This window comes from Camellia sinensis, chromosome 15, assembly GCF_055761805.1.
Source record: "Camellia sinensis isolate YWXY chromosome 15, ASM5576180v1, whole genome shotgun sequence".
NCBI classification, from domain to species: domain Eukaryota; kingdom Viridiplantae; phylum Streptophyta; class Magnoliopsida; order Ericales; family Theaceae; genus Camellia; species Camellia sinensis.
Genome location: NC_138975.1, coordinates 133,745,383 through 133,761,055, shown reverse-complemented (window position 1 = coordinate 133,761,055; position 15,673 = coordinate 133,745,383). Strand labels below are relative to the sequence as shown.

At 34.5% G+C, this 15,673-nt stretch overlaps 1 protein-coding gene across 2 annotated transcripts; it reads left to right on the top strand.

Annotated features, from left to right (window-relative positions):
* Positions 1–3,667: 3,667 nt before the first annotated feature.
* LOC114273088 (F-box/kelch-repeat protein At3g06240) lies at positions 3,668–14,266 on the top strand. 2 transcript variants are annotated; one of them, XM_028214852.2, is made up of 4 exons: positions 3,668–5,071; positions 6,664–6,874; positions 7,854–8,176; positions 14,039–14,266. In XM_028214852.2, exons 1-3 carry the CDS (start codon positions 3,900–3,902, stop codon positions 8,169–8,171), a joined length of 1,701 nt encoding a protein of 566 aa, XP_028070653.2. In that variant the 5' UTR covers positions 3,668–3,899; the 3' UTR covers positions 8,172–8,176; positions 14,039–14,266. The 2 variants fall into 2 exon arrangements, with proteins under 2 accessions (XP_028070653.2, XP_028070658.2); XM_028214857.2 differs by having other exon boundaries at positions 3,687–5,071; positions 14,023–14,266.
* Positions 14,267–15,673: the final 1,407 nt, after the last annotated feature.

Below are 15,673 nucleotides of genomic sequence, written 5' to 3'. Positions count from 1 at the left end.
CATCATTGCTGTTTTACCCGTTATTTCCAAATCATCTTATTGAATACACACTGTTCATACATCTGTTGATTTCTGCCACTATTCTTGGATGGACACTCTTGTGCAATCTTTTTGTCTTGATTTCCTGATAGCTTCATCACCATTCTTGATTACGAATTACATTCTTGTTTCTGTTTTCTGTGTCTTTTTCCAGATTCTTGCCTTCGTTTCTGTTTTCTGCATAGTCTTAGAACCACGTCCCTTCTTGAAATTGTTGCCGAGATAATGGTAGAGAAGCTCTCCCAGCTGACTGCCAATGCTGAACCACCGTCAACTGTTGTAGTAGATTAGTCCGACGTTCTTACCCTAGTCCCTAGTTCTTAGGGTCTTCATCTTTGTACTTTTGTTTTCTTTGCATATGCAATTTTTTTTTTTTGCTTCTGAAAAATGTCTGTTTGTTGGCCGATGTTAACATTCCTTGCTCCTTGATTATCATTCCTTCTTCCACTGTATTTGGTAGCTATGTCGGGTAATTGACTTCTCGGATGGCCCTGGGCTCCAGAAGTCTGTCTACTTCTTCCTCTACTACTTCGACGTGCATCAACGTTGGTCCTCTTGCTCATTGGATTACAGGTTTGGCCGACCTGTCGACGTTGAGTTGGTGGCAAGTGACCTCGGGGTCAATGCCAGGCATTTCGTAAGGTGTCCAAGCAAATACCTCAATGTTTGTTCTAAAAAAAGCTTCCAATTCCCTTTCTTCTTCTTTGGCTAAGCCTGAGCCGAGAAGAAAGAAGCGTTCTTCATTCCCCTCTTGGACGAGGATTTTCAGTGCCTCTTCACTCCTCTCGGCTGGCTCCTTGCCGACATCATCTAGGACTTCTATGTCCTCGTTTTTAATCTCTGCCTTCTCTGGTTCTCGAATGCTGCAAGTGGATTTTATTGCTGCCATAGAGCAATTCTCCGCCTGCAGTTGATCCCCTCTGACTTCTTCAATCCCATGTTCTGTTGGGAACCGCAGTAGTTGATGCAACGTTGAGGGAACTGCCCCCATTGCATGCAACCATGGCCTTCCCAAGATGATATTGTATGGCGAGGACATGTCAATCACCATGAATTCTGTCTTGATCTTCTTCTAACTACTCTAGCATGATTCTATACTTAGAATATTTTGCATATCTTATGTATTTTTCCTTCTTTGTGCAATCTTCTCGGGGTGACACACCTTGGTTATGCCACTTGACGTTTTACTTCGGCAAGTACTTGTCATGTAAATTGCTTACAAATTTCAACAAGGATAAACATATACTAGTTTAATCTCAATTTCGTAAACTTTTCTTAAGTTATAACAAGTGCTAAACAATGATCTACTTGTAAATTGCTACAAATTTCCACGAGTGTTAAACAATATATATCGGCTTAACTTCAACTTGTAAATTGCTACAAATTTCAACAAGTGAAGGTAAACAATTATCTCGACTTAACTTCAACTTGTAAATTGCTACAAATTTCAACAAGTGTTAAGCATTACTTTGGTTTAACTTTAACTTGTAAATTGCTACAAATTTCAACAAGTGAAGATAAATAATTATCTCGGCTTAACTTCAACTTGTAAATTGTTACAAATTTCAACAAGTGAAGATAAACAATGATCTCGGTTTAACTTTAACTTGTAAATTGCTACAAATTTTAACAAGTGAAGGTAAACAATGATCTCGGCTTAATTTCAACTTGTAAATTGCTACAAATTTCAACAAGTGAAGGTAAACAATGATCTCGGCTTAACTTCAACTTGTAAATTGTTTCAAATTTCAACAAATGTTAAACGCATTCTTCTTCTCTCTGCCCCCCAGTGTGAACTTAAAATCCACTTGGGTTCTCATCATACATATAGCTTCGACCTTGTCGCCGAGGTTTAATTCAAGCCGAGGTTGTCGGCCTTGGTTTCTCTATTGATCTTACTTGGCTCCAACCTGAGTTTGATTTTTCGACCTCGCATCGGCGAGCCGTTTCTCTTTTCTTGTTTCAACGCCTTTGTTCCCGGCATGTCCTCCTCGGCCCTAGCATACTTCTTAATTCTGGCAAACTTTAGTCTGATCTTGTGTGTTTCCTTTTTATCTTCTGGGATCTGAGATCTGCTCATTGTGCTCTTCTATTCTCGGACTCAGGTCCTGAGATCTTATCTTTTGGAATCTTGGATCTGCTCACTCAGGTTGAGCTCTTCTTTTCTCGGACCTACTCATCTAGGCCGAGATCATGTTTTCTGGGATCTGGGATCCAGGATTTGCTCACTCAGGTTGAGCTCTTTTATACTTGAATGTTATCTCCTTGGGAGCGCTCATGCCCCCCTGTCTTTGCATCCCTTCTGGAATGGTCTTCGTTTCTCCGCATGTATCTATCCTTCCATACCTGGAGGTCATCTTCGTTGTAGTATCCGCTTCGATCTGTTGTCTTTGGTGTGTTACCTTCCTGGCCGGCGTCTTTCACTCCGCGACTCTGGTCACGAGTTTCTGTGTTGCGGTCGTCCTTCAACGTCGAGATCGATAGGTCTCCCACTCCCAGCAGGAGCGTTGTCTCTAATCTGATCCTTCTGTCCGTCATTGGCCATCTAGTCTTCTTTCTTTCCCACAGACGGCGCCAAATTGTGTGAGTGATTTTCTGATCACACTGCCCGCTTAGTAACCAGCTGGAGAGCACCGACAGAATAGATGGCACCTGGCTGACCTGCAACAGAAAGAGAAGATTCCGGCGGTGGTTCTTCCACCCGGGGGCACTCCGATGATCAAGTCAGTATATCTCTCAAAGATAAATCAATTATCCAACTCACAAGTTTGAGTATCAAAAAGCATAAAATTGCGTACCTTAGACTCACGGGAGTGCTTTTCTTTTATAGCCAACATAAACCTAGTCCCAATAGAAGTCTAACTTCTATAGACTCAGGATTACTGCTAATCTTGGACTCCCAGTAAGATTAGGATAAATTCTCTAAGAGTCTTATTTTAATACAAACTGAAGTCTTCTCTTATTCTAGGACTCTTGTCCCTCATCCAGGTTGAGTTCCCTTTTCATTCTAGGACTCTTGTCCCTTATCCATTTATCTCGGATTCCGATATCTTCGGAGATAACCTCGACCTTGCCGAGATCACCTCGGCGTTACGACCATGACACGTGGCACCTCGGCTGACACGTCGGCGTCACCTTGCCGCGTGTTGGTACTCAGAAAATATATTCCCACACAAACTATGAAATATAATTGGCTTAGTTCTCGTTTGGTTTTTGTTTTAGGGCTAAAAAAATATAAAATAAAACAAAATATCATATTTAAATCATAATTATTATATTTTTTTCTCAAAAAAATAAAAAAAAAATCTAAAAATAAAAACCAAACAATAATAAAAAAGTCAGCCTAAAAAAATCCAAATATAAAAAGTTAGCTACGGTAGCCAATGCCAAACGAAGCTTTGGCATTTTTTGAGAAGTTGGTTATTTTAATTTTTTGACTATTTTAGTAGACTAAAATTTTTATATTTGAAAAGATAATTAAATTTTCTGATAATTTGATGTAAATTTTGTGAAAAAAAAATTATAAATTTAATATAATATTTTATATTATTAACTATTTTAACTTATTTAACCTTTTATAAAATTAAACCTGAAAAGTCCAATTTTAGCCTTTAACAAGGCCTTTATTAAATGGAATCATGCATTGAAAAATTCGATTTTCTTTAGCGAGGGAAACGGATTCCTTTTCCATTTTCGTTTTCAAAACATTTTTGGTTGTTGATAAGAGAGCGGTCGAGCTTCCCGGTGACTCTGTCTTTAATTTTTTCATATTCGAAAGAACACCAATCCAAACCCTAATGTTTGGGACCTGAACTCAAGCCCTATAACAAGAAGAAGAAGAGATTTGCTTGCCTATTGCTATGTCAGACTTTTTTCCAGACGAAATCATGGTTGAAATCCTCCAGAGACTACCCGCCAAATCCCTAACCAAATTCAGGTCTGTTTCCAAATCGTGGTGCTCTCTCATCACAAACCCTGATTTCATCAATACCCACCTCACTCAGTCACTCACTTCCAATACATACAAAAACAGCTATGATAATCTCCCACTCATGATAGTTAGGCAATGCGTATCCACTACCCATACCAGAACAGAGCACTACAAACTATTTATTGATTCCGAAGACTCATTTGATGAATATAACGAACTTGAATTCCCAATAAAGAGTCGTCGTCTCCACTTTTTTTTCGCAATTGGGTCTGTAAAAGGTTTGTTTTGTCTTCACGAACAAGATCGGTATTTTCTTTGGAACCCATCTATTAGAAAGTCCATGGCTATGCCCAAGCCTACTGTCAAGACCTCTATGCATTCTCATGGGTTTGGATTTGATCCACGGACCAACGATTATAAATTGGTTAGAATAGCGGACTTTTATCCAACTAAATTGCCCAATCAGAAGCCAACTACACACATTGAGGTGTACTCCCTTAATGCGGGCTCCTGGAAAATGTCTAGCACGGGGAGAAACTCTTATCCGGATGGGATTACTATAGATTATTCAAGCCGATTCGCTGCTTATTTAGAAGGGGCTGTTCATTTTGCTGCGAAAACGAAGAAATCCAATGATCCGTTGATTTTGTCATTTGATTTGTGTGATGAGGTGTTTCAAACAATGATGTTACCAGATGGTGTTGTAGCCCCGAGAACTGAGGTCCGGGCTTCAGTATTTGGGGGATTGCTTTCTCTGTTATGTTACGAAGATAGTGCTGTGTACAAGTCTTGTTCCATTTGGATAATGAAAAAATACGGTGTAGTTGATTCTTTGTATAAGCAGTTCACAATTGATCTAAGCAGAGGAATTACACAGGTATTAGGTATACGGAATAATGGTCATATATTATTGGAGACAAAAGCACCAAGTGATTGGGTGCTTTCTTCATATGACCCTTTGAGCCAACAAACTAAAAATTTGGGAATTTATGCTACTTCAAACCATTTTGTTGTTGATACTTACGAGGAGAACCTAATCTTACTCAACAAACCAAATGATGCATTTTCTAGAAGGCGAGTGAGCAGGAAGAGGACAGACAGGTAAAAGCTTGATTCAACTCAAATTTCAAATTATACTTTTCCCAGTTTTATCTTACTCGTAGTATAAATATACCACTAGACTTGGTTGCCTGCCTATATGTCAAATCTTAATATTCTGGTTTTGGATGTTAAATTGTTCTGGGATGCCATGAAGACTGGTCAGCATTGTTCAATACTGTTTTGTGGTGGTAGTGATTGATAATGTGATTAAACATTAGCTAGTAAAAAACGGTGGAAAATAGATTGTGTTGATGTTATGTAGTTACAGTTTTTATATGCTGAACTTGTAACATCTAATCCATATTCAATCTGGAGATGGCTTTGACTCTTTTCATTCTGGTAAGACTTGCTAAGATTACTTTTTGACATGATGTAATTACCTTGTGGTACCTTGTTTCTTATACATGCCATATTATATTCCATTATTTTCTTTTTGGCAAAAGGCCCTGTACTCTTTGGTTGTGTGTGATTGCGGCTGTTTGTAGGATGATTTGGATAGAGAGAAGCAACAAAATCTTTGAAGATAAAGATGAGAAAATGGAGTATTTACGGGAGAGGGTTAAGTTCGTAGCTTCATTGCAAGCTTTGGCCACTAAGGAATTTCAATATTATCCTTTCTTTGTAATTTTTGTTTTGTGGAATTTATTTCTTATCTTTGTTTCATTTATATCATTGGACTTATGTTCCTTGGAATGTGGATCATTCCGGTACGTCGAACGGGAATGGGAACATGGTATGCTACATGTTTTAAAATGTGAAATGATAGGGTTAAATTTGTATATATTACAATTAAGAATTTAAGGGCACTTCTAGAGTAAATTTTTTTTAACTATTAGGCATCCAATAAATAATTATATATATATATATTTTTGATGTTTTTTTTCTTATCAGAACTTAACTCACCTTAAATTTGTGTTCATTATATTTGATTTTTTTCTCTCATAAAAGATAACATTTAAGGAAATATATTAGAAATAATTTTTGGCATTACTTCGGGTCACTAAATTTATTTTTGTGGAACAGAAGTCTATCATGTTTTGGAATATGTGTACTAATACGTAATTCGTTAGGGTATTTGTGTTTTCTGGTAACACTATTGAACTGTTTGTCCAACAAAATTGTTTATCACTTTTTCCTTTATTGACTAAAACTTTGTTTCTTATAAAAAGAAAAAGGAAGACAAATTTTGTTAATATGAAAGGATAATTACATACATTGTTGGTTGATAAGAAGTCCTACCTAATAATGATTAAACTATGAGACAAAAACCAGCAAAAGAACAATTATGACAAAATAAACTACAAACCACACTCCAATCCTAATGATGCTTCTCATTACCTTAAATTAAACATAAGAATTTAAAATTTTATTTATCAAAAAGTAAACAAGTAAATACAACTGTTAGTGAATGTGGTGATAAATGGAACAGTAGTCACTTATGTATGGTTATATATCCTTGTTCTTATTTGTTTCTTGTTGAAGGTTAGATTGACATGTTGATTTTCACACCTGGCTATGGAATTGTTATCAAGTTGATGGAATTTTTATCAATATGAATTGATAACTTGTGAATATAATTTTGTGGTTTCTAGGGACCAAGGTTCTCAAGCACGAATAGAGGCACTTAAGACTGATATTCAAAGGCGGAGAAATGAAGTTGACCTCCATTTAAAAGAGATAAAGGAAAAGGTAGAGAAAGCAAAAGAGGCTGTAGCAAGAATGGGGCCTCAACGACAGGCTGAGGTCTATGCCAAATTCCAGACTATTTTTTTGCAAATGCAACCCATTGATTTTTCAAGCAATGTAAGTTTCCTACAACTTCCATTTTACTTATGGATATTTTTTATGACAAGTTAACTAATGGATATACAAGAAAAGTAGGTTCATGATAATGGGTATTAAGGAACCTTAGAAAAAACCATCCACTTGCGCGAATAGTATGGAATTGGCATTAACATTTTGTTTTTGCAGAATGAGTGGGATTAACACTTGGATGCTAGAGAAACATATTTGTAGGAAACGATGTCGCTCAAAACTTGTTTGGGATGTTGAAAAAAAAATATTTTTATTATTTTGTGAGTTTTTTCTTGCATGTAATGGTGATTACTACGGTGTTTAGCTGCAAGTTATGCAGAGTAATGTAGTAAAGAGTCAAATTGCTACTTCATATGAACCGAACCATTTTGAACATGGCCCGAAGCATGTTAAAGAGTCAAATTGCTAATTCATATGACTTAGGGTCTCATGAGTGATGAAGTGCCAGTGGCTCACAGCTGGAGTGCTCGGCCACCATATGTATATATTTTTCCGATCAACATGTGGTCTCTTTTGTTACGATGTGTGTGTTGATCACACAGCTGAGACACTATTGTCATTGATGCTGGCCCACCATGGCCTTTGCCAAAGAGTAAATGCTGAAGCCTTTTTCATCTTTTTTTCTCATTGCGCCAAGAATACTTTTAATTCATGCTGACACTGTGTATCTAAAGCTGGGCCCACACATTGAAATGATATCCTCTCTTCACTTGGCTTAGTTTTCATCTAAACCAGGCAAATTGTGTTTCCAAGAGTCAGGCCCACCTTTTTCTCATGAACTCCACTTTAATTACTCCTGATAATGTAAATTAAACTCTAGAACACAATTAAGCATAAAATAGTAGGGATTAACATTAAACGAATGTGACTTTGCTTTGCCTACATAATAAATCAATATAATTATTCAATTTTCCGCTTTCATCAGTCATTGTGTGATACTTTTGATGTTTCTAATATATTTTTTCAGGAACAAATTGATTCGACAAGGCTCACTGCCACTTCTCAAAGTTCCGCAGTGGATGATTGTGATGTGGCTGCTGAGAAATGGAGCCACAGTCGTGTCCTTGGCAGGGGTGTGGGGATCAAGGGCAAAGATTTGAATGGCTGCACTTCCTCAGGTCAAGTCAAGGATTGTATGAGGCATGAGGCAGAAGAGTTAATAAAATTGAAGACTGAAGGAACTGAAATGCTGAAGCAGTTGTCTGAGATGAAGGATCAATTATTGCAGACCTATGGCAAACCATTCATCCCTACAGTGCAGGCGTCTACTAATGCACAGCCATGATCCAGGTACAATCCAGAGCTTACTAAAAAATTCTATTGAATTGTGTAATTTGGGTTATTACTATAGCTATGAGTTCATTTGTTTTTAGTGTTGTTCAAGTTGGAAACGCTATGTTTTTAGTATATCTTGTTAGATAAAATCAACGGTGGTGCTAGAGACCACTAATTTAGTGGCTCTAAACCCACCACTAATGAGGTGGCGAAGCAAAAAAAAAAAAAAAAAAAAAAAAGACACAATACAAACTGTGGCAGTGGGTGGGACCCACTGTCACATCACTAGTGGTAGCTCTAATTAAAGCTCCCACTCATTTTCCTAAAATCAATATGTTGAAGAGTTCAGATAAAGTGTTTCTTATTGGCAAAATTATCTCAGATTTTTGTTGTAGTATATACTTTCATGGATAGATATACTTGTATCATCTTTTAGTTGTCTTACATTTGCTACAATTATTCAATAGCTCAACTAGATGTTAGTTTTAATGTTTTTTTTTTTTTTTTTTAAATGTTGTCGTTGTTGTTGGTGTATGTTTTATGGGTTTCTCTTGATGGTGGTAGGAGTGATGGGTTGTTATTGTTGCTTGAGGTGTTAGTGTCAGATATTTTGTTTTTAAAAATAAGGACTTGTCAATAGAGCAAAAAGGTGATTGAGTTGCCAAATTGCTCTAAAGAAAGTGGAGCAATTAAAAAAAATTGATGTTTGCTTGAAAGTTTGCAGACCGCCAACTGAACATAATTATTTATCAGCCCTGCTGCCCAACCAAATTAATTATAATGGAAAGTTCCCAGGAATTTTGGCCCGTTCCAAGAAATTTAATTGGGGAACCAAATTCAAACATTTCAGAAATATCCAGATTTATTTTGAAAAGTTTTATAATCATGAATAAGCATGCTAATTTTATATTCCTTAACCTGATTTGTCCATCATGTGTGACCTCTCTATAATCCCAAATTTTCTTGGCTGATTCACATGTAGAGATTGTATTGACTTCATTATGATCTGAAGCATGATATACGAGGCTTTTTTTTTTTGGGTGATAAATAAGCAAATTTATTAGAAAAGCATCAAGATAATGTAAAAAATTACAAAATTCAAACGCCCTAGCAAAAAAATGCTAAGCTATCAAGTCCACAAAATCTACATAAGTTAAAACATCTGGATCAACCAACCTTGTAACCCAATTATATAACACCAAAAACAGTCGCTTCTCCAAGCCAAGAAATCGAATGAGACACTCATTGGAAGACACGCCTGTTATGCTCCAATCAAATAAGCCACATTAAACAATGAGACGCAATCATCCATGCCTTTTGACGTCTTCTCTCAACCTTGCCCCCAGCCCAACTTTGTGAGATTGCCAACATTGAACCTGGCTGAACCTAAACCAAACCAAAAATTGCCACAGTAAGCATCCAAAGCTGAGATGTGACTGGGCAATGAACAAGCAAATGATTTACCGACTCAGCATCACCACAACACAAACAACACCAATTCCCTAGTATATGGCCATGATGAATTAGATTATCAATTGTCAGAATACGTCCTAAGGTCGCTGTCCACACAAAGAAAGCTACCTTGGATGGCGTGCCTGACATCCAGACACATTTCTAAGGAAACGAAATCGCATCAACATGAACAAGCACACTATAGTACGAAGACACCAAAAATAGCCCCTTAGAGCGTGGACAGCCCCAAACCATAGAATCCTCCCCTGCACTCCTACCTTGCAACTCGTAAAAGAAACCCAATAGCTCCACTAACTGATCCACCTCTCAATCTTGAACTTCATGATGCAGTCGCACGTTCCAAACCACTGCCTGTCCTTGTCTCATTTGAACTGCCCCCACCATAACCTCAGAATCTTTTGCAATTCCAAACATCGAAGGAAATAGCTACTCTAAAGAAGTATCCCCACACCACTTATCATGCCAAAAACAGACTCTATCTCCTAGCCCAACCTTCAGTTGAATCCTCTGCCAAAACTCCTCCCAGCCCAACCCAACCCAGTTCCTTTCCAGACACCACAACCATGAGGTTACAAGGTTTATGGCCTCGGCATTGATTTTGAACAAGTTTCATGTCGTTCTTTTCCCACTCATGTTCTTCCTTGGCCATGATTTGCCCATGGATGGTGTTGGACGGTACTTTGGGGCCAATAACTTTGACACTCCACAACTTATAGTCTATGGTTTGAATGAAAATTTTCAATCTCACCTTCCAATAGGTGTAGTTGGTGCCATTAAACAATGGCAGTGGTGTAGTGGTCAATTGGTCTGCCGCATAAGAAGTCCCAACAGTGGTTGCTATAATTTACTCTTAGACAATTGAGGTCAAGTTTGGCATCATTGAAAAAAGACAAAAAGTCAAAAAGTCACTATCCTATTTAAGTCACATCATCTTATTTAAGTCACATTACCTCTCTAACACATCACTTCAAACTCAACCCAAACCCAACCCATATTTCATAAAAAGTCAAAAAGTGCACTTATTTAGTCTTCCCAAACTAGGCCTGAGTCAAAATCAAGAGTCGAATCTCTTAACTTGGTGGACAACCCAAGAAAAGGGTGAATTGGGTTGGTAAAAATTTAAAACTCAACACAAATAACGCAAACCCAAAAAACTTAATTGTGATGAATAATCAAAATGATAATATATATACTAAAAGAAAAGATCAATCTTAAGAGTGCAAGTGTGTGGGGGTGTGCTCAAATGATGTGAAAGCAACATATCAAGGTATTGTAAAAATTCATATGGATGCTTTCTGGTATACCTGATTGAAGTATTCTGTAATGAGTTATTTAGCATTTGAATGTACAACTAATAAATGTCACATCTTGTCACGACCCAAACCTGCTCTTATAAATTTGGCGTCGTAACCGGCCAGTAATCCGAGATTACCAAAGGCTTTCCTTTATAATAAAAAATAATCGGAGCTAGTGGAAGCAATATATAAAAACATCAATAGTTCAATGAGCTGTGCATCTATATGAACAAATATTTACATGCAAAAATATTAATTTACTCACATTCAGTACATAACTTATAACTTAACATCTTATACATAACGTATGCACATAACAAAAGTGCACTTTACAATCAAAAGCCTAACAACGGCCTTCCAGGCCTAGCCCCAACTCAGAGGCACACAACAATTCGGTAGGTTTCAAAATGGTGGCTTATCTAAAGAACCCTTCTAGGCTCTAGAACACTCACCTATTCATATATATAAAAACAGTGAGGTAAAGTCCAGTGAATAGTATTAAAGTAAAGGGGTTAGTGAACGAATTTCAAATATATCATATTCGTAAAACAAATCATGACATAATCATTCATATTAGTTTCATATCAGAACATAACATAATGGTACATTTCATAGAACATATCACATATCGTCTTCCGACTAAAGTAATCGGTTTCGGATACCGATTAAACACATATCACCACAATGATGTGGCTAACGAGATCTCGTAATCACATATATGTCGTGGATCCGCATTAACATGCCGTCCTCCATGACTTGGGACTATCTATGGATGTCATAATAGATTTCAAACATAGGACATTCGTTCATGTAAACAAACATCATTTTAGAAATCATAACTTATCAAATCACATTTGGAACATAATTCATATGAACATATCTTTATAATAACGTTACTTACAGTGAGTTTCTAAAACGGTTGGTCATGCAGTCCCTGACTCGTGACCTACAATCACAAATATGCATAGCACGAAACATAATCATCTTAAACATATTTAGTTCACTTAAGCTTTTAAATATAGATGACTAGAATTATGAATTTATTAGATTATTAATTTCCTTTAATCTCTAATTAAACATTGTTTAGCCATGTATTAACCAAATTAATTAAATATAAATAATCTAATCATAAACCAATCCTTATTAAGTTCACTAATTACACAATCAAGTTTAAATTAGGCTTATACACATTAAATTATAATTATTCAGTCATGTTTAAATTATTGAATCAGAAATTCATAAATATGCACATTTTGCAATTTCAACTCCATTTTCAAGCAAATCAAGGCTCAATTAATTAATCTTCACATTTATTTCCATAATCTTGAACCGAACTCAATTTCAATTGAATTTAATTAATTCTCAATTAAGGCTTAATTTGACTACATTTAATTTTATGAACCTAAATCAAATTTTTAATTGAATTCTTATAAAGCTCCAAATATCAAATTAAACCTATTTTTTTCATTTTTGAAACTCAATTTAGGCGCTGTTTGGGAAGTGGCTAAAAAGGCTATTATAGCCTAAAATGAAAATTTAGCCAAAAAGCCCACTGTTGAAAGCTTTTTCAAAAAAAAAGGAAAAGAAAAAGAAAAAAAAAAAAGGTTGCACAGCCGGCAGTGTAGGCACAGCCTACACTGTCAGCTACAGAAATTCTTCCATCAATAAGTAAATTACGAGTTTACCCCTTGACATCAATTTTAAAAAATATATTTTTAGGGACAAATTTGTCATTTTAATTTCAAACATCATTTCAATACATTTTTCAATACAACAACACAAATAAAATCCATCTCATCTTCCCAAACACAAAAACTAAAATAGCCTACTAAAATAGCCAAAAAGCCAAATAGCCTACTAAAATAGCCACTTCTAAACGAGGCCTTAATGCAACATCCATTTTCTTGAACCCAAGCTCTAATTCATGCTTAATTTCTCCTTAAACTCCATGAATCATGTAGGCGAACAAGTATAGCATCAAAAATATACCATGCATGTAAAGATTAGAAGTTAATTTGAACAATTCTACCCATTTGCAAACATGCATGTCCTAAACTCTTAATTACATGAGCAAATCTTCTAATTAATTATAAATTCAACTCAATTAAGCTTATGATCTTCCTATTTGAACCTAGATTCTATGAATTAACAGTGTGTCATTTCATTTTATGAATTAGGAGATGAAAATTACCGTAGTTTGATGATTTAATGCATATGAATTAATCCCATTCTTTCTTCTTCCTTCAGTTCTTCTTGAGCTCAAGCTCTATGCCTATTTCTTTCCTCACTCTCTCTCTCTTCGTGGGTCTTGTTTGGTATATGAAATGAAAGACTCAATATAATAAACAACCAAACACTCTTTCTTTCCTGTGTCACAAACTCAGTAGTGGTCTATATGGTTATTGTCATTACTAATTTATTCTAATTAAGTTAAATAAAAATTAAAGCTACACAAATTAAATTAATTCGCATCACAGTAAAATTTCAATTATACGAAATTAAATTATACTAATGTGTATTAAGCTCTAATTCCTATGCAATTATTTAATTCCAACCTATTATAATTAGTGAATCGGCGAAATCAGTTTTCAATTAAATGTCCCAAATGGCTCTAAAAATTTTCATTAGCATATGTACTCAATTTCGGCTTCTAAACTCATTATGGTTGTCAATTTCAGTCCCGAATTTGTGGCCTCATCAGATATTTTCAAATTAATTTGTATTATCGCATAATTAAATAAAGATAATTGTGACATGCATTTTGGGGTCGTTACACATCTCTAACCCCAAAATGATAATATTGGTATGATATCATCTGTTGATGGGTAAATTGATCTTACCTGACCTAACAACTGTTTTGAGGAAAAGAAATAGTTTTTTTCAAATGGGATGAACAGATCATTGAATTAAGTTTTGAAAACTCATCACAATGGGTTCAAATGCTCTATGTAACACATTTGAATAATATATTTGTTTTTTTGACTTTCAAATGATCTGTTGATATATGGATCTCTCTGTTTTGCTTTTAGTAGCATTTAAATTAAGCATATTTATTATAGATTTTCATGCTGTTTGTGTACATTAACTTTGTAGATTGCAAATAATGCAGGGAAAACAAAGATGAATGATTTCAAATATTCAATGGATTCAAAGCATGTCCCAGTGGATGACAAAACATATGACTCAGTCTTTATCTAATAGAACTACCTCTGTTATTCTGATTCTTTTGGGGCACATCAGATGAAATGGCTTTGTATTGTTTTGAATTATGTTCAGTGGAAATATCATTTTTAGGAGTAAAATGATTATGGAGTATAAAAATTTTGTTTTTATTATATATTTTTTGCTTCATCTTATAATGTTTCTTGCAACTGGCATTTTAAGCTCTTTAACTCTATATTGTTGTTTAGTAACCCAGTATTTTGATTACATAAAACATGAAATAAGTGTTTTTTTTTATTTTGTTCTTTTCAAAAAAACAGAAACAAAATCTTATTTCTTGTACATAAATGTTTTGAAAACTAATATAAAGAAACATGTTTGGTGAGTTATCAGATACTCGCTAGAGGTGACAAGAAGGTAATTGAAAACTTACCAGTGGTTGGAGGTTGGCCATTTGGCAGTCCACAATTGACACTAGCCGAAGGAAGTAGGGTTGAGTATGGTTGGCAGGAGTAAATCAAGGATTAGACTATTACTTATAGTTTTATGAAATTTGAAATCAAATCAAATAATGAAATTTGTGTTATCAAACCGTTTGAGTAATGCTATAAATATTAATTTGTGTATCAATAAATACATTAACTAACTATAATATTATGTAAGATGTTAGGAAAATGTTTTGACTCTGTTTGGTTTAGATTTTAAAATATAATTCTACTACTGATTTGAGTGTGGTATTTGGTTGGAGCTTTCAAATTATAATTCTACACTAATTTTTTAAAACTCATTTTAAATTATAATTATTATTTTTTAAAACTCATAATTAAACACACAACTCCAAACTCAAAAACAACTTAATTTTTATTTTAAATATTTTATTTTATTTTATAGGAATATTTTTAATATTTTACTTTTCATAAAAATATTTTAATATTTTGATTTTTCATAATATTTTTAATATTCTTAATATTTTAATTTTCGGAAAATTTTAATATTTTAATTTTCTAAATATTTTTAATATTTTAATTTTCTAAATAATTTTAAAATATTTTTAATGTTTAGACCGGCCTAAAAAACGAATTGATAGAAAAATTAATTGACATAGAAGTTATTTGAAAAAAAAAATTATTCAAAAAAATTACTTAAAAACAATTAATTGAAAAAAAATTATTTTTTTATTTGAGTATTTTAAAAATAGTTTGGTTATGACTGTTGATTAAAAATACGGATATCATGTTATGAGTTGTGTATTTGATTATCAATTATAGGTTAAATTAAGTTTTGAAAACTCATTACCAAATAAATTTTCTTATTTCACATGTCATATTAAACTTTCAAAACTCAATTCTACATACAATTTAAAACTCAATTCAACACTCTATTCAAAAATCATAACCAAACAAATTTTTTACACTTAAATCATAATTTCACAATTCACAAACTTAAAATACAACTCATACTCTCAAATCATATTTACAAAACTCTACCAAACGCAACTCAAATCTCTCATATGGGTGTGGGGTTCACACATATGTGATTCGTGTGAGTCGCACACTCGTGTGAGTTTCACACTCATGTGAGA

Excerpts from the sequence above, each read along its gene's own strand:
- LOC114273088 (XM_028214852.2), top strand. The coding sequence starts at position 3,900 with ATGTCAGACTTTTTTCCAGACGAAATCATGGTTGAAATCCTCCAGAGA. Across the intron at positions 5,072-6,663 it reads AGCAGGAAGAGGACAGACAG|GGACCAAGGTTCTCAAGCAC; the intron begins GTAAAAGCTTGA and ends TGTGGTTTCTAG. Across the intron at positions 6,875-7,853 it reads CCATTGATTTTTCAAGCAAT|GAACAAATTGATTCGACAAG; the intron begins GTAAGTTTCCTA and ends ATATTTTTTCAG.